Source organism: Bos indicus, chromosome 8, assembly GCF_029378745.1.
Source record: "Bos indicus isolate NIAB-ARS_2022 breed Sahiwal x Tharparkar chromosome 8, NIAB-ARS_B.indTharparkar_mat_pri_1.0, whole genome shotgun sequence".
In the NCBI taxonomy this organism is placed as follows: domain Eukaryota; kingdom Metazoa; phylum Chordata; class Mammalia; order Artiodactyla; family Bovidae; genus Bos; species Bos indicus.
In genome coordinates, this window is record NC_091767.1 from 37,835,208 (window position 1) to 37,861,109 (window position 25,902).

The window sequence follows — 25,902 nt, forward strand, 5'->3', positions numbered from 1 at the left end:
CTTAAGTCCAAACCCTGACTCCAGGGAACTCCTGACTCCAAGGAACATTAATTGACAGGAGCTCATCAAATGCCTCCATACCAACACTGAAACCAAGCACCACACAAGGGCCAATAAGTTCCAGCGCAAGACATACCAAGCAAATTCTCCAGCAACAAAGGAACACAGCCCTGAGCTTCAAGATACAGGCTGCCCAAAGTCACCTCAAAACTACAGACATCTCATAACTCATTACTGGACATTTCAGTGTACTCCATAGAGAAGAAATACAGCTCCACCCACCAGAACACCGACACAAGCTTCCCTAACCAGGAAACCTTGACAAGCCACCTGTACAAACCCACACACAGCGAGGAAACGCCACAATAAAGAGAACTCGACAAACTGCCAGAATACAGAAAGGACACCCCAAACTCAGCAATTTAAACAAGATGAAGAGACAGAAGAAGACCCAGCAGATAAAGGAACAGGATAAATGCCCACCAAACCAAACAAAAGAGGAAGAGATAGGGAATCTACCTGATAAAGAATTCCAAATAATGATAGTGAAATTGATCCAAAATCTTGAAATTAAAATGGAATCACAGATAAATAGCCTGGAGACAAGGATTGAGAAGATGCAAGAAAGGTTTAACAAGGACCTAGAAGAAATAAAAAAGAGTCAATATATAATGAATAATGCAATAAATGAAATTTAAAACACTCTGGAGGCAACAAATAGTAGAATAACAGAGGCAGAAGATAGGATTAGTGAATTAGAAGATAGAATGGTAGAAATAAATGAATCAGAGAGGATAAAAGAAAAACGAATTAAAAGAAATGAGGACAATCTCAGAGACCTCCAGGACAGTATTAAACGCTACAACGTTCGAATCATAGGGGTTCCAGAAGAAGAAGACAAAAAGAAAGACCATGAGAAAATACTTGAGGAGATAATAGTTGAAAACTTCCCTAAAATGGGGAAGGAAATAATCACCCAAGTCCAAGAAACCCAGAGAGTCCCAAACAGGATAAACCCAAGGCGAAACACCCCAAGACACATATTAATCAAATTAACAAAGATCAAACACAAAGAACAAATATTAAAAGCAGCAAGGGAAAAACAACAAATACCACACAAGGGAATTCCCATTAGGATAACAGCTCATCTTTCAATAGAAACTCTTCAAGCCAGGAGGGAATGGCAAGACATACTTAAAATGATGAAAGAAAATAACCTACAGCCCAGATTATTGTACCCAGCAAGGATCTCATTCAAGTATGAAGGAGAAATCAAAAGCTTTTCAGACAAGCAAAAGCTGAGAGAATTCTGCACCACCAAACCAGCTCTCCAACAAATACTAAAGGATATTCTCTAGACAGGAAACACAAAAACGGTGTATAAACTCAAACCCAAAACAATAAAGTAAATGGCAACGGGATCATACTTATCAGTAATTACCTTAAACGTAAACGGGTTGAATGCCCCAACCAAAAGACAAAGACTGGCTGAATGGATACAAAAACAAGACCCCTACATATGTTGTCTACAAGAGACCCACCTCAAAACAGGGAACACATACAGACTGAAAGTGAAGGGCTGGAAAAAAGATTTTCCATGTAAATAGGGACCAAAAGAAAGCAGGAGTAGCAATACTTATATCAGATAAAATAGACTTTAAAATAAAAGGCTGTGAAAAGAGACAAAGAAGGTCACTACATAATGATCAAAGGACCAATCCAAGAAGAAGATATAACAATTATAAATATATATGCACCCAACATGGGAGCACCACAGTACGTAAGACAAATGCTAACAAGTATGAAAGGAGAAATTAACAATAACACAATAATAGTGGGAGACTTTAATACCCCACTCACACCTATGGATAGATCAACTAAACAGAAAATTAACAAGGAAACACAAACTTTAAACGACACAATAGACCAGTTAGACCTAATTGATATCTATAGGACATTTCATCCCAAAACAATGAATTTCACCTTTTTCTCAAGTGCACATGGAACCTTCTCCAGGATAGATCACATCCTGGGCCATAAAGCTAGCCTTGGTAACTTCAAAAAAATAGAAATCATTCCAAGCATTTTTTCTGACCTACAATGCAGTAAAATTAGATCTCAATTACAGGAGAAAAACTATTAAAAATTCCAACATATGGAGGATGAACAACACGCTGCTGAATAACCAACAAATCACAGAAGAAATCAAAAAAGAAATCAAAATTTGCATACAAACGAATGAAAATGAAAACACAACAACCCAAAACCTGTGGGACACGGTAAAAACAGTCCTAAGGGGAAAGTTCATAGCAATACAGGCACACCTCAAGAAACAAGAAAAAAGTCAAATAAATAACCTAACTCTACACCTAAAGCAACTAGAAAAGGAAGAAATGAAGAACCCCAGGGTTAGTAGAAGGAAAGAAATCTTAAAAATTAGAGCAGAAATAAATGCAAAAGAAACAAAAGAGACCACAGCAAAAATCAACAAAACCAAAGGCTGGTTCTTTGAGAGGATAAATAAAATTGACAAACCATTAGCCAGACTCATCAAGAAACAAAGGGAGAAAAATCAAATCAATAAAATTAGAAATGAAAACGGAGAGATCACAACAGACAACACAGAAATACAAAGGATCATAAGAGATTACTATCAACAATTATATGCCAATAAAATGGACAACGTGGAAGAAATGGACAAATTCTTAGAAAAGTACAACTTTCCAAAACTCGACCAGGAAGAAATAGAAAATCTTAACAGACTCATCACAAACATGGAAATTGAAACTGTAATCAAAAATCTTCCAGCAAACAAAAGCCCCAGTCCAGACGGCTTCACAGCTAAATTCTACCAAAAATTTAGAGAAGAGCTAACACCTATCCTGCTCAAACTCTTCCAAAAAATTGCAGAGGAAGGTAAACTTCCAAACTCATTCTATGAGGCCACCATCACCCTAATACCAAAACCTGACAAAGATCCCACAAAAAAAGAAAACTACAGGCCAATATCACTGATGAACATAGATGCAAAAATCCTTAACAAAATTCTAGCAATCAGAATCCAACAACACATTAAAAAGATCATACACCATGACCAAGTGGGCTTTATCCCAGGGATGCAAGGATTCTTCAATATCTGCAAATCAATCAATGTAATACACCACATTAACAAATTGAAAAATAAAAATCATATGATTATCTCAATAGATGCAGAGAAAGCCTTTGACAAAATTTAACATCCATTTATGATAAAAACTCTCCAGAAAGCAGGAATAGAAGGAACATACCTCAACATAATAAAAGCTATATATGACAAACCCACAGCAAACATTATCCTCAATGGTGAAAAATTGAAAGCATTTCCTCTAAAGTCAGGAACAAGACAAGGGTGCCCACTTTCACCATTACTATTCAACATAGTTTTGGAAGTTTTGGCCACAGCAATCAGAGAAGAAAAAGAAATAAAAGGAATCCAAATTGGAAAAGAAGAAGTAAAACTCTCACTATTTGCAGATGACATGATCCTCTACATAGAAAACCCTAAAGACTCCACCAGAAAATTACTAGAACTAATCAATGACTATAGTAAAGTTGCAGGATATAAAATCAACACACAGAAATCCCTTGCATTCCTATACACTAATAATGAGAAAACAGAAAGAGAAATTAAGGCAACAATTCCATTCACCATTGCAATGGAAAGAATAAAATACTTAGGAATATATCTACCTAAAGAAACTAAAGACCTATATATAGAAAACTATAAAACACTGGTGAAAGAAATCAAAGAGGGCGCTAATAGATGGAGAAATATACCATGTTCATGGATTGGAAGAATCAATATAGTGAAAATGAGTATACTACCCAAAGCAATTTAGAGATTCAATGCAATCCCTATCAAGCTACCAACAGTATTCTTCACAGAGCTAGAACAAATAATTTCACAATTTGTATGGAAATACAAAAAACCACGAATAGCCAAAGCAATCTTGAGAAAGAAGAATGGAACTGGAGGAATCAACCTACCTGACTTCAGGCTCTACTACAAAGCCACAGTTATCAAGACAGTATGGTACTGGCACAAAGACAGAAATATAGATCAATGGAACAAAATAGAAAGCCCAGAGATAAATCCACACACATATGGACACCTTATCTTTGACAAAGGAGGCAAGAATATACAATGGATTAAAGACAATCTCTTTAACAAGTGGTGCTGGGAAATCTGGTCAACCACTTGTAAAAGAATGAAACTAGACCACTTTCTAACACCTTACACAAAAATAAACTCAAAATGGATTAAAGATCTAAACGTAAGACCAGAAACTATAAAACTCCTAGAGGAGAACATAGGCAAAACACTCTCTGACATACATCACAGCAGGATCCTCTATGACCCACCTCCCAGAATATTGGAAATAAAAGCAAAAATAAACAAATGGGACCTAATTAACCTTAAAAGCTTCTGCACATCAAAGGAAACTATTAGCAAGGTGAAAAGACAGCCTTCAGAATGGGAGAAAACAATAGCAAATGAAGCAACTGACAAACAACTAATCTCAAAAATATACAAGCAACTCCTCCAGCTAAACTCCAGAAAAATAAATGACCCAATCAAAAAATGGGCCAAAGAACTAAATAGACATTTCTCCAAAGAAGACATACAGATGGCTAACAAACACATGAAAAGATGCTCAACATCACTCATTATCAGAGAAATGCAAATCAAAACCACTATGAGGTACCATTTCACACCAGTCAGAATGGCTACGATCCAAAAGTCTACAAATAATAAATGCTGGAGAGGGTGTGGAGAAAAGGGAACCCTCTTACACTGTTGGTGGGAATGCAAACTAGTACAGCCACTATGGAGAACAGTGTGGAGATTCCTTAAAAAACTGGAAATAGAACTGCCTTATGACCCAGCAATCCCACTGCTGGGCATACACACTGAGGAAACCAGAAGGGAAAGAGACACGTGTACCCCAATGTTCATCGCAGCACTGTTTATAATAGCCAGGACATGGAAGCAACCTAGATGTCCATCAGCAGATGAATGGATAAGAAAGCTGTGGTACATATACACAATGGAGTATTACTCAGCCATTAAAAAGAATACATTTGAATCAGTTCTAATGAGGTGGATGAAACTGGAGCCTATTATACAGAGTGAAGTAAGCCAGAAGGAAAAACATAAATACAGTATACTAACACATATATATGGAATTTAGAAAGATGGTAACAATAACCCTGTGTATGAGACAGCAAAAGAGACACTGATGTATAGAACAGTCTTATGGACTCTGTGGGAGAGGGAGAGGGTGGGAAGATTTGGGAGAATGACATTGAAACATGTAAAATATCATGTAAGAAACGAGTTGCCAGTCCAGGTTCAATGCACGATACTGGATGCTTGGGGCTGGTGCACTGGGATGACCCAGCGGGATGGTATGGGGACAGAGGAGGGAGGAGGGTTCAGGATGGGGAACACATGTATACCTGTGGCGGATTCATTTTGATATTTGGCAAAACTAATACAATTATGTAAAGTTTAAAAATAAAATTAAAAAAAAAAAAAAGGGCTGCATTCAATGTGCCAGCAAATTTGGAAACTCAGCAGCGACCACAGCACTGGAAAAGGCCAGTTTTCATCCAATCCCAAGAAGGGCAAGGCCAAACAATGTTCAATCTGCCGTACAGTAGAGTTCATTTCACATGTTAGCAAAGGTAATGCTCAAAATCCTTCAAGCTAGACTTCAACAGGATGTGAACCAAGAACTTCCAGATGTACAAGCTTGATTTAGAAAAGGCAGAGGAACCAGAGGTCAAATTGCCAACATCCGTTGGATCACAGAAAAAGTAAGGGAATTTCAGAAAAACATCTACTTTGCTTCACTGACTACAATAAGCTTTTTACTGTGTGGATTACAATCATCTATGGAAAATTCTTAAAGAGATAGGTATAACAGACCACCTTACCTGAGAAGGTGGTCTGTTATACCTGTCTCCTGAGAAACCTGTATAAAGATCAAGAGGCAATAGTTAGAACCAGACATGGAACAAAAGACTGGTTCAAAACTGGGAAAGGAGTATGTCAAGGCTGTATATTGTCACCTGCTTATTTAATTTATATGCAGAGTACATCAAGCAAATTTCTGGGCTGGGTGAAGCACAAGCTGGAGTCAAGATTGCATGACAAAGGTCCATATAGTCAAAGCTATGATTATTCCATTGGTCACGTATAGAGCTAAGAGTTAGACCATAAAGAAGACTGAGCACCAAAGAACTGATGCTTTTGAACTGTGGTGGTGGAAAGGACTCTTGAGAGTCCCTTGGACAGCAAGGAGATCAAACCAGTCCATCCGAAAGGATATTATTGGATATTCATTGGAAGGACTGATGCTGAAGCTGAAGTTCCAGTACCTTAGCCACCTGATGCGAAGAGCCAACTCACTGGAAAAGACCCTGATGCTGGGAAAGATTGAGGGCAGGAGGAGAAGCAGGTGTCAGAGGATGAGATGGTTGGATGGCATCACCAACTCAATGGACATGAGTTTGAGCAAACTCCAGGAGACACTGAAGGACAGGGGAGCCAGAGTACATCCTGGATAGGGAAGTCCTAATTATACGGGGTGGCAAAGAGTTTGACATGACTAAATGACTAAACTACAACAGCAACCTAGTTTACTATTTCATTATACAGAATTTTTTTAAGTTTTTTTTTTTTTTTTAACTTTTTCATTTCAAAATCTACCTTTTCATAGCATGGCAATATCTCTTCAAGAATATAATATGCAACTGTGTATTCTGCTATATAACATTCAAATAAAAATATTTAAACAAATTTTTCTAAATTAAGAGTAAAGGGATATATTGAAATAAAAAGAAATCCCGAAGATAATACATAATGCATAATATGCATTATCCAGAAGATAATGCATATTGTATAATCCAAATAAAATTACAGTAAGGCCTTGAAGTCACTTTTTTTAAAAATTGAAAGTTTCCTTGAGCATATAAAAATTACACTGATCCAGCCAATAATTACCAAAGTCACTTCAACTCCTGTACTTTTCTGTAACTCATCACCTTTGATCAGGTTAAGAAGTACAAAAACAAATTTAGATTTCATGAAGGTGCCCAATTCTTAAGGAAAACTAATTAAAGCAAAATGGAAATACAAAACAACACAGAATCAAAGGATTTCAGGGTCAGAAGAGGCCTTAGATAGTTGTCTCTAATTGAACCTTCTCATTACATTGCTTTTAAATCTTCCTCTAATTAAGATTTTAGATTTCAGGTATGTGAGTTACTATGTCTACCCTGCCTTGCCCTGCAAGAATTATATAAGGTAATTTAAAAAGCTCCCTAGTAAGACATAGCACAAAAGACACTGGAAATTTTCACTGACATTGAAAAACAACAGCACTGGCTTAAAGCTACCATGGACAGAAGACTGACAACTCATGATTTGTCAAAGTCATAAACCTGAGTATGACACAACTTTCCATGATATAAATTACCAATCTTCCCATGAAATTTCCACTCCCATTTACACCACTAAAACAAAACCTCACATTCCCCCTACCTCAAAAGAAACATCCAAATTTCCTGGAGAGAAACAACCACCAAAGAGCTATACTATCCCTAAAGTTTAACCTCTTAACCTGCTTATAGTTTGTTCTTTAGAAAATTCAATAATATAAATCCTTTAGAAGATAGCACAGAAAATCCTTCTGTGGTTATTAGCATACTACCTCTTAATACTCTACAGAGTATTAAGCACATGAATTATTACTGTTTAGGATAAAAGTATTCAGGTTATCAGTTCAATCCACACATTTAACTAACATCCTCCTTCATAATTAGAAGTGAAGCTCTAACACAGAATTCAGGTATTTCACAGAAATACTCAGAATTTAAAAAAAATTTTCAAAGTAGGAATAAAAAAGAAAATGGTGGAGGGAAAAAACTTGAAAGAAAACAATACATATTCAGCATTTTTACAGTTCGAATATTATGTTTTTAATTAGTGGTAACTTACTATAAAATGGAAGCTGATGAACAGATTAGATATAAACTCTAGTAATTTAGGTCAAAAGTAATTAGATACAAATTAAGACTCAAAATAACTAGAAGCACATTCCAGAATCAGAGTGTTGACATTCAACACCTAAAAACAGAACTTGGTAATATTTAGAATATGCTCTTAAAGTGCTACTATAATGAAGGAGTACAAACTGCTCCAAAATGAATCACATAGTCACAAAAGAGCTGGAAACAAAACAGAGCTGAAAATAAAACATTCTAATAAAGCTGGGTTATAAGCTTAACATTTATTACATAAATACATGTACAGCTTCCATACAGGTCTATTTATCTGAGCAGTACTGAAATATGACAAACAGGCACAAAGCAATGATATTTAATTAGAACTATGAGAGCTACAACCTTATGTCACAAAAGACAGGTATTTGGGGAATTTCTTAACTGTTTCATTTTGTTTCACTTGAATTTGGGCTTAGAGCCAGGATTCTAGAATCCAAGTTAGGGTGTAATTCAAAATTTGTAAGTCATCTCTTTCTCTACTACATATAGTTAAGGCTGCAATACAGCCTTTTGTTTCTCATTTTAACTGATACAAGTGGATAAAGTAAAAAAAAAAGTAGCAAAATCAAATACACTGAGGACTAAACCAAGACTTCCAGAAATGATGAGAATGCTGAAGGTCACAGATAAAAGCTCTATAAGTTCAGAAATGATCCAACAGTACACCAGGTATTAGGAGTATTATAGAGAAATGAGACAAAGTTCTGGTCTTCAGTTACTGAAAAGCGAGCAGAGCAGTTTGGCCCACATGACTTCCATTCCTTAGAACTGGTAAATAAAAAGACAGCTAGTCTGTGAACACTAATTCCATCACATCCGCAACTACCAACCCCAACTACCTGTTAATGTATGACTTCAGTTAGTTAGCTAGTTATTCATTTATTTATGGCCGGGATTTCCTGAAATAAACCTTATGATGCCTTTACTTTGAAAGTGTAAATAATTGATACTTACTTATATAATATAGTTACTATTATAGTTTCCCTCTTTTTCTCCTGTTTTATTGAAATATAATTGACTTATTGTATAAGTTTAAGTTCTACAATGTGACAACATGATATATCTCTATATTGAGAAATCATCACTATAATAAGGTTAGTTAACACATCCATCACCTCACATTAAATACCTTTGTGTGTGTGTGTGTGTGTGTGTGTGTGTGTGTGTGTGTGTGTGGTGAGAACATTTAAGATCTACTTTCTTGGCAACTTTCAAGTATCTAATAAAGCACTGTTAACTATAGTCATCATGCTGTACATTACACCCTCAGAATGTATTTGTAATTGAAGTATATACTCTTTGACACCTTCACTCATTTCCCTCATTCCCCCAGCCCATGGCAATTACCAATCTATGCTCTGTATCTATGAGTTCAGGTTTGTATCTCTGTTGTTGTTGCTTTGCTTTTTTTTTAATTCCACATGTAAATGGAAAGCATACAGTATTTGTCTATTTTTGACTTATTCCACTTAGCATAACACCCTCCAGTTTCACCCAAATTGTAGCAAGAGAATTTCCTTTTCTTATGGCTGAATAATAATCATTGTACATATGTGTGCATGTGTGAATGTGTTTGTGTGTGTGTGTGTATAGAGACACTTTTTTTTATCCATTTGTCCATCAACAGGTACTCTTTTTAACCTTTAATTTTTATTTTTTGATCTTTAAAAAATAGAACTACCACATACGATTCCCACACACACCTTATGAAAATAAATTTAAGGTGTTTCAGGTACCCTCTTCTTACCTCTAAGATTTTCAAAGCAATAATCATTAAAGGAAATATAATTAACTGAAACAATCACATTTGTTGTATAAACACATATCTCAAGCAAAATATGTTACTGGAGTCATTTGTATTCATGATGAATAAGCCTTACTTTCACAAACTATGTTTAAAACAGAAAATCCGAGGAAATACTTAGTAATCAAGAGTTAGTAAACTAAAAGCCAGGATTGAAATATCATTTGACTTCAGCCACACTGTTAGATTTCCATTAGGTTCTTTTAGAGCTTCCATCCAAAAGGAGATCAGCGCTCCTCTGGAACCTAAAACTGACAGTATGAGATTGGTTCCTAAGAAGACAAGTCTAAGTGTACTTCCCAAATGCAACCATTCCAGCCACAAAACCCAAGAATCATACTTAAGTGCTTAGTAAAATATAAATATTGCAACACACAATGCCATACTAAATAAGGGTGTTAAGGCCAGAATATACTTCTCTGCAATGCTTAAAATGAAATTCAGTTATTTCTCAAGAGAAAAATTTAGAAATAGAGCTTCATGGACAACGTTCACTCAGAATGGATAAACTGAAAAATAATAATAATAATGATAATTGGCCCATTGTTAATTTAGATCATTTCCAATTAGAGCTAAGAAATTATGCAGGTCTGAAAAAAATCAATGCAAAGTTGTATTCAAGAGCTCCTGTCTTAATCGCAAATTAAGAGAGATTTACATGGTGTCAAAGGCACGCTGTATTTTCTCAGGGTACAGAGAGGTTAAGATTAATAGAAATATGCTTTAAATCAGTTGCAGAGAGTGATTAATCTAAGTATTTCCTTCTGAAGACATGCTAAAGGAAAGCAACATAATTGCTAAGAAGCAGTCTTGGAATCAGGGTGGCTGACTGAGGCCTAGCCCTGGCACTGCCATGCAAAGGACAATGGTACCTTGGGGTAACAGGACTGCTCGGTGTGTGAGCATGGAGCCAAGCAGTAACTGCAGATGGAACAGAGAATTCTTCATGCCTTGGTGAACTGAATTAGAGTAGCTCTAAATTCTAAATCTACACTTCAGGGTGAAAGAGGGGACATCATCAACAAAACTGACTCTACAAGACTTTGCTTTGGCTCATATAATACGAATAGAACCAGCATGGTAAACAAGACCTGAATACATATATTACAGCAGGACTTCCTGGCTGTTTTACAGATGCTGTGCAGTTATACAGTTTTTGTTAATGTAATGATCAACCAAATGAAGTATCAAAATGTTATCTGGGCCAACTAATGGAAAGAATTCTTAAGTTGGAGATATTACCTCTAATATCACATAGATCAGATTATCTGGACTATAAAAATGGTCCATATTTTCCCCTGCTTTCCCCTCACTATGTGAAGTGAATGCCAGCAATAAAATCATACAGAAAGTCACTCTTACAGATGCCTTTAATTTATAGTTACCATATGTCTATTTCCACACTGAGAGCTAAACATACATAATCATGACATAAATTTTCATCATGCAAAACATGGTCTTTACATTCTGCCTCAGGGTTTTAACTTTGGCTGCAAGGAAATCTAATCCATTGTCATTAGAGATCATTAAGGAATAAAGCAAAGGCTACTACTAAAATCAAAATGAAGCTGAGCATCTGTTATGAGATCAAGAATGAGGGATACAGTCTTGAGATCTGACCGGTCTCCAACTTCAACAACGTTCTGATACATCTTGAAAGAGAATTTTTAAGAAAAATTAAGGCAACACATAATCAAACTGTAAAATGAGTGAACTGGTAGATTAATGGAATGGAGTGCAATGCTTGGGTGTAAGCTAAAGTTTCTATAGTATCTTCAGGGAAAACAATTTAGGTGAAGAGAAATCTGTGTTACCCAAACAGAGAATAATTTGGTGTTGTAGTTTCTGTCTCAAGTTCACAGCAATGTTTAGCACAAAACACTTTAAAATTTGCTGAAGTATGAATGTATAAATGAATAAACAGGGAAGAGCTAAGCTAGTGGAATTGTTGTGAATGAGCATGGTTTCCTCAGAGGTCCCTAGAGATTCCTATCTTCACTGTCACTCAGAATACTTATTTTCTAGAACTGCAAAACTGAGCTGGGAAAGAACGTGAAGCAGTATTTTGGACATGCTCTAAAAAACTGCTAGTCTCTGTAGGTTCCTGAGGACAGGGTGATCTCCAGAAATGTATTTAACATTTTCACAGTAGATACAGAGATACTCAGTAGGATGATTTGGAAAGAGAAGACTAGAAAAACAGGGAAGAGTGAAACTGCACACAAAAGTACATGTACCACTAGATTTAAACGGACCCACAATGGACGGAATGAATAAGCCACTTACTGCTGTCCATGCATTTCTCTTGCACCGGGCACATAGCCATCCATCACAGATCTCATGAGAAGGGATTCCATAACAACCTACAAAATAATAGTATGGATCCATTAATTAAGCCTTTTGTATTTTGTGAATATGACACATTTTAGCCACTGAATAAATAAAATCAGAGCAACAACCTACCATACCATTTTTGATTCTCATTGCTTAGAACAAAACATAAACAAGGCTGGCTCAGAGACACTTTTGGTTCTCACACCTTATACCTAACAGGATATCACTGCCAGGAAGCATGAGAGTAGGCATCTAAACAGTTAGCAATGCTCACACTAGTTATCATAAAGAATACTAATGATAGTACTTGAATGGGCAATAATAAAATCTCTAAACTTTCAGGTCTAGTCCTTTACTCATATAAAACATATTTCAAAGTAAGCTGCAATTTATGAAGCAAAGTTTGGAGAAGTTTTAAAATGGTACAGTAAACAAACCTTAACAAAATATTTCTGAACATAAAATTATATGCATAAAATTAATGTAATTTAAAACTACACTTCAAAAATTACATTTAATTAGCTTTAATTTCAGTGATACGGACAAAGGATACACAATTCATGGCTGGTGATGAAGAGATATGTTCGATTTTACTTGTCTATTCAGTACATGCCTGACTCAACAATTTAAAGAGATGGCTGATGATGTAATTACATGATATATGTAGCAATTATATGGCTCCAACAAACATGTGTTACTCTGGCTTCCTGAAAAAAGAGGGCTTTGAAATGAATAGAATTTAAAGAAGTAATTTTTAATATCAAATTTCTATAAAATTTGACTTGGGAAGGGAAAATAACAGAAATGTAATTACCCAAAGAAAAGCCTATAATAGTTAACCAAGATCATAAAATGTTTAGTTCAAGCACATGTTCATAAAATATTATGGCTAAGTTGCACAGTTAGTGCATTCTGGAGTCAAGATTAAATCCTAACTTGTTTGTAAAATGATGCTATGCCTCTCATATACATATAACCGTGTAGAGTGAGTGAGTGAGTGAGTGAGTGAGAGTGTGTGTGTGTGTGTGTGTGTGTGTGTGTGTGTGTGTACTGAGTGTCTTACAGACTGATGAAGTAAATAAGAAGTTTAATATAATTATATTTCAAACACATGTTCAAATCCCGTGGGGAAGCTGAAAGTACCTAATAAATAAATGCTTGATAGCCAGGCAATTTGAACCTTAATATAAGACTGGTATTACTGTGGGGTAAATACAGAATGTAATACATATATTATAAATCATTCATACCACATTGACAGACTCACACCACACCTAAGAAGGTTCATAAAACATGTGACTTGGTAAGAGCTTGAATACTAAAATGCTTTAAAATACAATTGCAATGTATAACTGATCCATTTTAGATTTATACATTTTAGAGGGTTTAGATGACAGATTAACCTATAAAAATGTATTTGCCATTAACGCAATTATGTAAAAATAGCAAATTGAGACAGGTATAGAGCCTAACGATCTCAGTCCTGGGGGAAAACTCGAAGGACTGTTTTCCCCAAAATGAAGATCTCCCTACTCTTACAAAGAATAAAATTTTAACTCAGGAATTAAATTTAACAACAATTCCCCAAATCACCAAAAGAATACTCATTCTTTTTAAAACTTACAAAGGAAAATAGTGATGAATCAACATAAGAGACTAAAATTAAGGTTTTATAAACTATATCTTAAGTAAAATTTAAGCATGTGAAAGGAGTCCCGTGGTGACTCCACATGGGGACCCCAAAAAAACAAACCATCAGACCTGTTCTCCACTGATACCACATAAAATACAAGAAAGGACGATTATACCTTTCATACTTTCATTAGAAGAAATATGAGAAAGAATGATCTAATCATTAATGATGCCAATAGTTCACTGTGATAGATTTGACAGGCTGCAGAGGGGTGAGAAATAAAGACTATGTGAAGCACTAAAAAAGCCAGTGATTAATGACTGATAGACTCATTTACTTGCATGAACCCGTACGCGACACTTTGCACAGGAAATCAGAAGGCTTGTTCCATCCTCTTCCAGGAAGGCATTAGGTGGAGAATATTCTATATTTTCTTCACTATAAATAAAACACATCTCTGGAATGAGGGGCTTAGTCTTTCCTCCTGAAGTCACCACTTCATCTAATTTTGTCTCCCATCTAGAATCATTTTCTTCATTGCTGCTATCTGGCTGAAAAACACAATATTTGCAAATGAGCAAAAAATACAGAAAGGAGCTCAAATCACTTGCTTTGGATAGATCCAAGAAAAGCTATTTCATTTACTAATTTTTCACTTCTGTATTGTTTCTTCTTGTCCTTGTCCTCCAACTATCACCTCTGCTCCCCAGGTTCCCATCCAGAAGCTAAGCTGTAGGAACAAAAGGAGATTCTATATGTCCACTATTACAGAAAGAGATGGGCTACTAAAATTATGTTCTTATAGACAAAGTTCATGAGAAGCAATGATCCTTCCGATGAACTTTTTTTGCTTCTTTATTTGCACTAGGTTAATAGATCTGATTTCATTTACTGAAGAATCTTACCTGGTTACACCTGAAGGAGAATCTTCAAAGACCTCAGTTTTAATTTCTATGACAGTATTTAGAGAGTTTTTGAAGGTTTTTGTCTCATCACAAAGTTTTAAAACAGCAAGACAGAAACATCTAGCAAATGACATCAGATAACAAGGCATAATATGCAAACAAAATTGTCATCTCTGACCAAAATATAAGATATTCATTGTTTATTTGAATATAATTAATGAACTATCTTATCCCAGAAACCTTATGTTAATAAATTTCCCCAAATCTTATAATTTTAGTTGGAATTTTTTTAATCATTAGGGAAATATGCAGGCAGATTATGATACAGAAATAAGAATCAAAACAAAGGTAAATTTTTCAAGAAAACATAGAAATTTAACAATGGGAAATAAAAATAAAGTTAATCACTCCCTAATGTCTCATTCAGATGAATGAATGAACTACTTCCTCTATTTACAAAGTTCTGAGAATATGGCACATTATGCATTTTTATGCTCTGAAATGTCTGGACAGAATTACTTCATGTGGAACTTTAAGAACAATGTGATCTTGAATAGAATATTTCTGATTCTATTAGTGAAAATATAATGCAGAACACAATATTCACAACAATACACTTTATAATATTGTATATTAAAATGGACCTAGTAGTTCTACCCTTGCTGCTGCTGCTGCTAAGTCGCTTCAGTCGTGTCTGACTCTGTGCGACCCCATAGACGGCGGCCCACCAGGCTCCGCCATCCCTGGGACTCTCCAGGCAAGAACACTGGAGTGGGTTGCCATTTCCTTCTCCAATGCATGAAAGTGAAAAGTAAAAGTGAAGTCGCTGTCATGTCTGACTCTTAGCGACCCCATGGACTGCAGCCCACCAAGGCTCCTCCATCCATGGGATTTTCCAGGCAAGAGTACTGGAGTGGGGTGCCATTGCCTTCTCCGAGTTCTACCCTTACCAGATTCCTAAAGATCATTTTGTTTGTGTTAGTGCTGAAGAATGTGGCCCTCTGTGATCTAAGACGCTTTTGGCATAACATATATGACATGACATCTGAAAATAATACCAAGAATAGCTGGCTGATGGGGATAAACTGGACAATTTGGTTTGCACTGAGTCCTGCTATGTCTTTTGCATGTTCTACATGGAAAGATGAAGAGAGGTATTTCAAATGTGAGCCCAGAGCTGACATTTATATGATTGAGAGTAATATTTTCAAACATAAAGCAGAGACTAGGTCTAAGTTCTCTCTCTGCAAGCTTCTACTATTTTGAAACTTTAAGGTCTGTGTTTCTTGGTCAAGTGGGTAGAAAGAAAGGTTGGAATTAACCGTTGACTGAAATAAATTAAGACATTCAAAAATAATAAAGCACTGTTAAAGAAAAGTCTCTCAAGTGGCACGCAGGAATTCTGTTTGATGTCTATGATGGTCATTAGCTACAGAAGAACTAATGTTTTCTTCACTGTGTGCATACTAACTACAATGATTCACCTGTGTTTTTACAGCCACACAGAAAGTGCTACAGTGAAAAGAAACGTGGGCAGGGGCCCCTCCCGCCAGCTACCTTGTAGTAGGGCATGAGCAGAGCACAAATGGCGCAGTGTGGCTCCATTCTGCCCATGGCTGTGTTATACTCTTGCTCGGCCACAAAGTTTGGGGACTTCGTCTGCCAAAGGTGAACCAGAGGCTTTGCCCAAGACTCGGTTTCTTCCACTTCTTCCTCAATCGATGGAACCTCAGGCAAATCTGAAGAGAAAGGGCATGAAAACAAAGTGAGCAGGGTCAGTTCAGTTCGGTTCAGTTGCTCAGTCGTGTCCGACTCTTTTGCGACCCCATGAACCACAGCACACCAGGCCTCCCTGTCCATCACAAACTCCCAGAGTCTACCCAAACCCATGTCCATTGAGTCAGTGATGCCATCCAACCATCTCATCCTCTGTCGTCCCCTTCTCCTCCTGCCAGCAATCTTTCCCAGCATCAGGGTCTATTCCAATGAGTCAGCTCTTCGCATCAGGTGGCCAAAGTATTGCATTTCAGCTTCAACATTAGTCTTTCCAATGAATACCCAGGACTGATCTCCTTGAGGATGGACTGGTTGGATCTCCTTGCAGTCCAGGGGACTCTTAAGAGTCTTCTCCAACACCACAGTTCAAAAGCATCAATTCTTCGGCACTCAGCTTTCTTTATAGTCCAACTCTCACATGCATACATGACTACTGGAAAAACCATAGCCTTGACTAGATAGACTTTGTTGACAAAGTAATGTCTCTGCTTTTGAATATGCTGTCTAGGTTGGTCATAACTTTCCTTCCAAGGAGTAAGTGTCTTTTAATTTCATGGCTACAATCAACATCTGCAGTGATTTTAGAGCCCCCAAAAATAAAGTCAGCCACTGTTTCCACTGTTTCCCCATCTATTTGCCATGAATGGGACCGGATGCCATGATCTTAGTTTTCTGAATGTTGAGCTTTAAGCCAACTTTTTCACTCTCCACTTTCACTTTCATCAAGAGGCTCTTTAGTTCTTCTTCACTTTCTGCCATAAGGGTGGTGTCATCTGCATATCTGAGGTGATTGATATTTCTCCCAGCAATCTTGATTCCAGCTTGTGCTTCTTCCAGCCCAGTGTTTCTCATGATGTACTCTGCATATAAGTTAAATAAGCAGGGTGACAATATACAGCCTTGACGAACTCCTTTTCCTATTTGGAACCAGTCTGTTGTTCCATGTCCAGTTCTAACTGTTGCTTCCTGACCTGCATACAGGTTTTTCAAGAGGCAGGTCAGGTGGTCTGGTATTCCCATCTCCTTCATAATTTTCCACAGTTTATTGTGATCCACACAGTTAAAGGCTTTGGCATAGTCAATAAAGCAGAAATAGACATTTTTCTGGAACTCTCTTGCTTTTTTGATGATCCAGCAGATGTTGGCAATTTGACTTGTGAAGTCAAGTGTGCCTTAGGAAGCATCATTATGAACAAAGCTAGTGGAAGTGATGGAATGCCAGTGGAGCTATTTCAAATCCTAAAAGATGATGCTGTGAAAGTGCTACATTCAATATGTCAGCAAATTTGGAAAACTCATCAGTGGCCGCACGACTGGAAAAGGTCAGTTTTCATTCCAGTCCCAAAGAAAAGCAATGCCAGAGAATGTTCACACTACCACATAATTGAACTCATCTCACACGCTAGTAAAGTAATGCTCAAAATTCTCCAAGCCAGGCTTCAGCAATACATGAACTGTGAGCAGGGTACTCAGGGAAAAACAATTACGTTGATCATAAAAGACGCACACATTCCAAAGTACCTGTGATATTAATGTCGGAGTGGAAACCAGAAATGAAATTGGCATCCTCCTCATCATCGAGCACTACCTCTGATTTGAGAGCCAGACAAACCAACCCACTTTCCACACCTTCCCTATCCTCACCCCTCCTCTCAGCTCCACAACTTCTTGTTTCTTGTGCTACCCTGATACCTCCCAGGGTAAGAGTTTTAATATGTGCAAGATTATCTTTCAGCTAGCACAGGAATTCACTAGCCACTATCTGCCTTACCAATATTTTTAGTTCCCTGGCCTAATACAGCAGATGATTTAATTTAAAATTATTAATTTTATTTCACTTAATTAACTTTTATTCAAAATTCATGACAAATACCATTTACAGACTGACTATTGTGTGCCAAGCAATATAGTACCATTACATGGATATAAAAGACAATACCTAAGCCAAATCTCATTTGTTCAATATGATTCCCCAGAGGGTCAAATCTCTTTAAGTATGTGTATCTGTTAACATGAAAAGGGCAGAGATCCATTCCACAAAAATATCATTTTACAAAATTTTACAGAAGGCCAGAAAAATACAAAAAGATATAATAGGTTATGAGAAGAAATTCCTCACGCTTATAGCAGAGGACAGTGTATCAAAACAATGGCAGCAATCACAGCTACATCTAGTACTTAATGTTCACAGCTGTGACACACTCTAAACTTCCTCTGCAGTAGCTGTCTCAGTGCTGCTAATAAATACTGTAAAGCAATGTCTTCAAGTCCCAGAAGGGGTATTCCCATGATCTAAAGAGCTCCTGCCCTTGCCCTGGTGACTCACCTGTGTTAAAAAAAAAAGTCAAAGTGGATTTGCTGAAGTGGAAAAGTAGGAAGGGCTAAATGAGGCTGAAAATAACTCTAAAAACATCAAATGCCAACTGAAGCAAAACGGAACAATCCTGTTCCTGTTTCTGTGGTGGTGGTGGTATTATCCTTATTATTACTATTATACACAATAGAAATGCTTAACGTTCAGTCAGGGACAATGTTTGAAACAAAACTAAGAACCTCTGCCTACATTTGAAATAAAAGTAATTTGATGCTAAATGTTTCCACCTCTGTTTCCTTATAATACATAACAGCAGATTTACTGTGAAGAGTAAACTTTGACAAATCAAAGATGTGAGTAAAAGTTAACTAGGAACTTGAAATAACATTGCATTTAATGACCAATATACACTAAACATGAGAGCTAAACAAGCAAGCAAAATCCTTGGGCTTGAATAACTTGGATTCCACTTGGTTCACAATAAATTTATCACATCACTTGTTTTATTATAAAAGACCGAAATTAACAAGATGAATGATGCTCTTATTCATTCATTTTGACTTGGTTGATATGATGCGTTCTCAAAATAGTTTTAGGGATGAAGAAAATACTATTTAATTCCTAAAAGCCTTGGGAAAATGAACAAGAAGTAGGAGAACAATTCTCAACAATGGAGCCAGAGAACAGGCCTCTGGCAAGACTTGATCTAGGGCAGCCTGACACACCTTGACACACTCAAACTGACCTGGTGGAAGACCCTGCTCCACAGCTGTCCATCTCCCAAATGAGGTCATACTCTAGCCCAAAGAGCATCTGTCTTCTGTTTGGATGCTCTCTGGGCCACAGTTGCAGAGAACACCATAACTATGGAATCCTGCGAATTAAGAGCTGCCTGGCAATGACGCTATGCAGCCCCCAATACAGGAACTGTCAGTTCAGAGACTTCGTTTTTGTTTGTTTGTTTGTTTAAGGCTTGAGGGATCTTAGTTCATCAACCAGGGATTGGACCCAAGGACCCAGGAACCCAGCAGTGAAATCACCAAGTCCTAACCACTGGACCACCAGGGAACTCCTCAGAGACCTAACTTGAAATTCAAACTCTGATTCAGAAGGGCTGTGGCTTTCTGTAAAGTAGATTTTCATGGTGATCACGGCTTTCTCACCTACTTCAGGTTTTTTTTTTTTTTCTTTTTAATATTGAAATGAAATAGAGAAGGTAAAATTTCTTTTTAAGCTCCAAAGTATTAAAATTCTTTATAAACTCTACAATGATATATAATACATATATTATGTATAATCTATCCAGTCATCTTATTTTTCATATGATCTGTTTGTCAACTCTATCCTTCAATATTTTATGAGAGGGGGGAAAAAAGAGACTACACTTAATCGTAAGTACATGATGATGACTACACAAATTTTAACTTAGTTTTAAAAGTCAAACACATCGGCACATTTTTGAAGGTAAGTATTTTTTCTTCCTGAAATTACCTCATCAAATTATTCATCCCTCTTCTATATCCAAGAATTCTCGCCTACCTTTGAACCAAGGCATTGTTCAAGCACAGACTAACCTTGATTCTTGCCTTTCCCAGACTCATGATATTCATAAATATTCTGGGGAGAAAAGTCCTAAATATTCTGGGGGGAAAAGTACTTTAGGATATTTAAATACTCTCATCATCACACAATTCCCAAAGAAAAACTTCCCTTTCAGTCTCTAAACACCACTCCTATTTCTGGTCTCTTTTTAGTGCACCTTCATCCACTTGCTTTTTAAAAAAGATACTTCTTATCTTCCAATATACAGAAGTGGGAGAATGTTTTTTCCATTGTAGTTTTTAAATATTCTGATCATTTGGCATCGTGAGCCTAGGAATTTCCTTTCCTCCTCCTCATCTTCAACTATAATTAACTAATGAACCTCTAAAGTTACACTGTGATCTCACTTGTATATATTAATATTTACCTCACTATATGATGCACTATAAGATGTCAGGCAATGAAAATAGACCATACAGTTCCACAGATTTTTAGATTTTTAAAATATCAAATTACTTCTCACAACACCTTCACAAAAGAGGAGGACAGGGCAGATATTAAACATACAAGGACTCGGACACTATACACATTTAATGAATCCAATGTTTTTTATCACCATAATTACCTCTTTTTTAACATATGCATATATACCAGCATAGCAACATTCAGAAGCTCTGAGTCTCATGTTGAAAGCCACAGTTTGCTGTAGAAACAAAGAGAGTGGTGCAAAGGAAAGATCCCTTGGTGCAAATGCATCAAAGTTTGTGAAATCTGTGAAAATGTTACCAGCATAAGACTCCTTTCTTTCCCAACTGTATTCTCAACAAGAACAAAAGAAGAGCTAACAGAGTAACGGCAGTTCTCACAGCACAAGTCTCTCAGAGCAAGGTCTAGGAGATACATGGCACAATTTCATGTGGTCTGTACAGTCAAAAATACTTGCACAATAACAGAACATGTTATTTGCCTGTGTCACCCTGTTGATATTTTTAATGGTGACATAAGAGCAATGAAGGGTAAAACTGTTGGTGCCTTAGCTTGAGTTAAGGCAGGGGCTCCAATGCAGTCATGATATACTCGATTATCTCAAATTTGCAGTTGAGGGTGAGGAAGTTCTCATCAATGTCTTGATGAAGAAAAAATACATCTATCAATTTTATTAAATTTGTGATAAAATGGGATGTATGCATACAGTACTTTGGCTGTATACTGTAGTTCAATGGTTATCATGGGAAAAGGTAATGGACAAATAATTGAATCACATGCTAAATGACCTGCCTTTTTCATGGAATACCATTTTTACTTGAACAAATGATTAACAGACAATCTATGGTAATTCAGATTTGGGTATCTGGAAGGAATTTTCATGAAAGTGAACAAAGAAAGATGTCATTTTAATTTGAAAAAAAAAAAAAAACTACTGATAATATTTTTTGACAGTGGTGAAATTAAAGCTTCTAAGTCAAAATTACAACTTCCAAAAATGTGTATCCACTTATGTGAGCTAGACAACTTCCCAATAATTAAAGCTATTTCTAATGGAATTGATGGTGATAATAACAAATATACTTTTTTTATAGTATAAAAATACCTATATGACACATATCTTTGTTTACCAATATATGACGTTACAAAACCACACATGTGTAGAACAGCCGAAGTGCAAGACAGATCAATAAATTTTCAGTTTAAAAGAGAACAAAAGGATCACTGATGGGATTCAGATTGCATGTTGCAACTAGTCTTTAAAAAACCACCTTGTGTCAAATTTCGTGTAGTGTCAAAGAATATACATATTAAAATGGCAGAGGAATAGGACAAGAAGACCACTTTCTCCCCCACAAATTCATCGAAAGACCATTTGAACACTGAGCAAATACCATAGAACAACTTCTGAACGCTGGCGGAGGACACCAGGCACCCAGAAAGGCAGCCCATTGTCTTCCAAAGGAGGTAGGACAAAATATAAAAGATAAAAAGAGAGACAAAAGAGTTAGGGATGGAGACCCTTCCCGGAGAAGGAGTCCTAAAAGAGGAGAAGTTTCCAAACACCAGGAAACCCTCTCACTGGTGGGTCTGTGGGGAGTTTTGGAAATCTCAGAGGGCAACATAACTGGGAGGAAAAAATAAATAAATAAAACCCACAGATTACACACTTAACTGCAACTCCCAGCGGAGAAGTAGCCCAGACACTCGCATCCGCCACCAGCAAGCAGGGACTGAACAGGAAGGTGCAGGCTGCACTGCTCAGGGTAAGGACAGGGCCTAAATGCCCTGAGGGCAATCTGAAGGCGCTAACCTGAGATAGCAACCCAAACCATGGGACTGCCAGAGAGAGAAAGAAAAAAAAAGAGGAAGTATAGAGAGAGAACTTTCACACAAAAAGCTCTAACCTAAGGCACTGCCAGGCCTGTTCAAAGAACAAAGGACTGTGCAAATACTAGAGGAGAGCTAGCCGGCAGCAGACTGGCTCATCTCCCGCCAGAGGCAGGGAGGCAGGCAGGCAACAGCCAGAGCCGGAAGGCAAGGGGCATCCTCTACCAAACTGCAAGCAAGTTCCCAGTTGCTAACCAAGTCTTCCTGGGATCCTGGATGGTTGACATCCACCAGGAGGGTCGCATCCAGAGATCAACTCCCCAGAGGAGACACACGGCACACCTGAGACAGCACTCCTGCTGCGCACCCAGGAAATCAAGCGACTGGGACTGGGAGGTGATAAGACGCACCGCCCCACCTGGGGAGAGCGCTCCCCAAGCACCTGATCACCCGAGCTGGTCAGACCTCGTAAGGGCACAAAACACAGGCCCAACCGAGTCTGTACCTTTGTGGAGTACCTGAGAAACTGAACCTGAGCGGCTTAGAAATGGGAAGTGCACACAACCCAGGGCCTGCCTTAGACAGTTCCCCTGCAGAGCAACCTGGAGCTTGAGCAGTGTAGACCAAGAAAGCACACACGCCTTGAGCTGGAGCAAACCCAGTGTGGGCCAGACACTGCGAGCAGTCCCCACACACGCCAGTGATATTGCAGTGTTCCTCCTTCCCTGCAGCACAATTGAACAAGTGAGCCTAAATAAATGACCACCTTCGCCCCCTTGTGTCAGGGTGGAAGTTAGATACTGAAGAGACTTCCAAACAGAGGAAGCTGAAATAAAGAAGAAGGGATCGTTTTGGAAGTGACAGGTCCAACAGATTAAAACCCTGTAGTTAGCATAGGCTACACTGGAAGGGACCTATAGACCTTGAGAATAAGTATAAGCTGGAACAAGGAACTATCTAAAACTGAACTGACCCCACACTGCCCTCAACAGACCCAGAGAAATTCCAAGATGTATTTTACTATTATCATTTTTTAATTTAAATTTTTTTTATTTTTAAGTTCATTACTCCTTTAATTTTCATTTTTAAAACGTATTACCTTGCAAAAAAAAAGACCCTATTTTTAAAGCAAATTTCGTATATATATATTTTTAATAACTTTTGAAATTTTTTTTTTTTTAATACTGTATTCTTGAGAGTCTAACCTCTACTCTAGATTTTTAATCTTTACATTGTGGTATTTGTTATCTATTCTGTACCTTTAAGAATCCAATCTTCAGTACCCATTTTTACTTAGGACTGTGATTACTGGCTTGATTGTTCTCTCCCCTTTTGACTCTCCATTTTCTCCCACAGGTCACCTCTATCTCCTCCCTCCCCCTTCTCTACTTAACTCTGTGAATCTCCTTGGGTGTTCCCGGCTGTGGAGAACACTTAGAGAACTGATCACAGGCTAGATTAGTCTCGTTTCTTTTGACTCCCACTCCTCTCCTTCGGGTCACCTCTGTCTCCTTCCTCCCTCTTCTTTTCTCTATGGAACTCCGTGAACCACTCTGAATGTTCCAGACTGTGGAGAGCAAATAGGGAATTGATTACTGGCTAGATTGCTCTCTCCCCTTTTGATTCTCCCTATTCTCCTCCTGGCCACCTCTATCACCCTCCTCCCTCTTCTCTTCTCCATGTAACTCTGTGAACCTCTCTGGGTGTCCCCCACTGTGGAGAATCTTTTCACCATTAACCTAGATGTTTTATCATTGGAGCTATATGGATGGAGAAGTCTTGAGGCTACTTTAAGAATAAGACTGAAAGCCAGAGGCAGGAGGCTTAAATCCAAAACTTGAGAATACCAGAAAACTCCTGACTCCAGGGAACATTAATCAACAAGAGCTCATCCAAAAGCCTCCATACCTACACTGAAACCAAGCTCCACCCAACAGTCAAAAAGTTTCAGAGCAAGACATACCAAGCTAATTCCCCAACAATGCAGGAACATAACCCTGAGCACAAAAACACAGGCAGCCAAAAGTCACACCAAACCCACAGACACCTCAAAACTTTTTACTGAACACTTTATTGCACTCCAGAGAGAAGAGATCCAGCTCCACCCAGCAGAACACTGATGCAAGCTTCCCTAACCAGGAAACCTTGACAAGTCACTCGTCCAACCCCACCCACAGGGAGGAACCTCCATAATAAAGAGGAACCACAAACTTCCAGCATACAGAAAGGCCACCCCAAACACAGCAACCTAAACAAGATGAAAAGGCAGAGAAATATTCACCAGGTAAAGGAACATGATAAAAGCCCACCAAACCAAACAACAGGGGGAGATAAGGAGTTAACCTGAAAAGGAATTCAGAATGATGATAGTAAAAATGTTCCAAAATCTTGAAAACAAAATGGAATTTCAGATAAATAGTCTGGAGACAAGAATTGAGAAGATGCAAAAAAAGTTTAACAAGGACCTAGAAGAAATAAAAAAAGAGTCAATCGATAATGAATAATGCAATAACTGAGATCAAAAGCACTCTGGAGGGAACCAACAGTAGAATACGTGAGGCAGAAGATAGGATAAGTGAGGTGGAAGAAAGAATGGTAGAAATGAATGGACCAGAGAGGAAAAAAGAATCAAAAGAAATGAGGACAACCTCAGAGATCTCTGGAACAATGTTAAACACCCAAACATTCAAATCATAGGAGTCCCAGAAGAAGATGACAAAAAGAAAGGCCATGAGAAAATACTTGAGGAGATAATAGCTGAAAACCTCCCTAAAATGGGAAAGGAAATAGCCATCCAAGTCCAAGAAACCCAGAGAGTCCCAAACAGGATAAACCCAAGATAAAACACCCCAAGACACATATTAATCAAATTAACAAAAATCAAACACAAAGAACAAATATTAAAAGCAGCAAGGGAAAAACAATAACTCACAAGGGGATCCTCATGAAAATAACAGCTGACCTTTCAATGGAATCTCTTCAAGTCAGAAGGGAATGGCAGGACATACTTAAAGTGATGAAAGAGAAAAACCTACAACTGAGATTACTGTACACAGCAAGGATCTCATTCAAATATGAAGGAGAAATCAAAAGCTTTACAAATAAGCAAAAGCTCAGAGAATTCAGCACCACCAAACCAGCTCTTAAACAAATGCTAAAGGATTTTCTC

General features: G+C 37.5%; 1 protein-coding gene across 5 annotated transcripts in view; it reads right to left on the bottom strand.

The window, feature by feature from the left end:
• Nucleotides 1–25,902, bottom strand: part of KDM4C (lysine demethylase 4C) — a 418,681-nt gene that overhangs the window by 152,587 nt on the left and 240,192 nt on the right. For 4 of the 5 annotated variants that reach the window (XM_070794206.1, XM_070794204.1, XM_070794203.1 and 1 more), the window contains 3 exons: nt 16,343–16,524; nt 14,218–14,431; nt 12,200–12,276 (listed from right to left, as the gene is read on the bottom strand). In XM_070794206.1, coding sequence (XP_070650307.1) covers nt 12,200–12,276; nt 14,218–14,431; nt 16,343–16,524 — 473 coding nt within the window. Of the gene's footprint in view, nt 1–5,473; nt 10,835–12,199; nt 12,277–14,217; nt 14,432–16,342; nt 16,525–25,902 lie in introns of those variants that run through there. The other variant, XM_070794207.1, reaches the window with a different exon arrangement.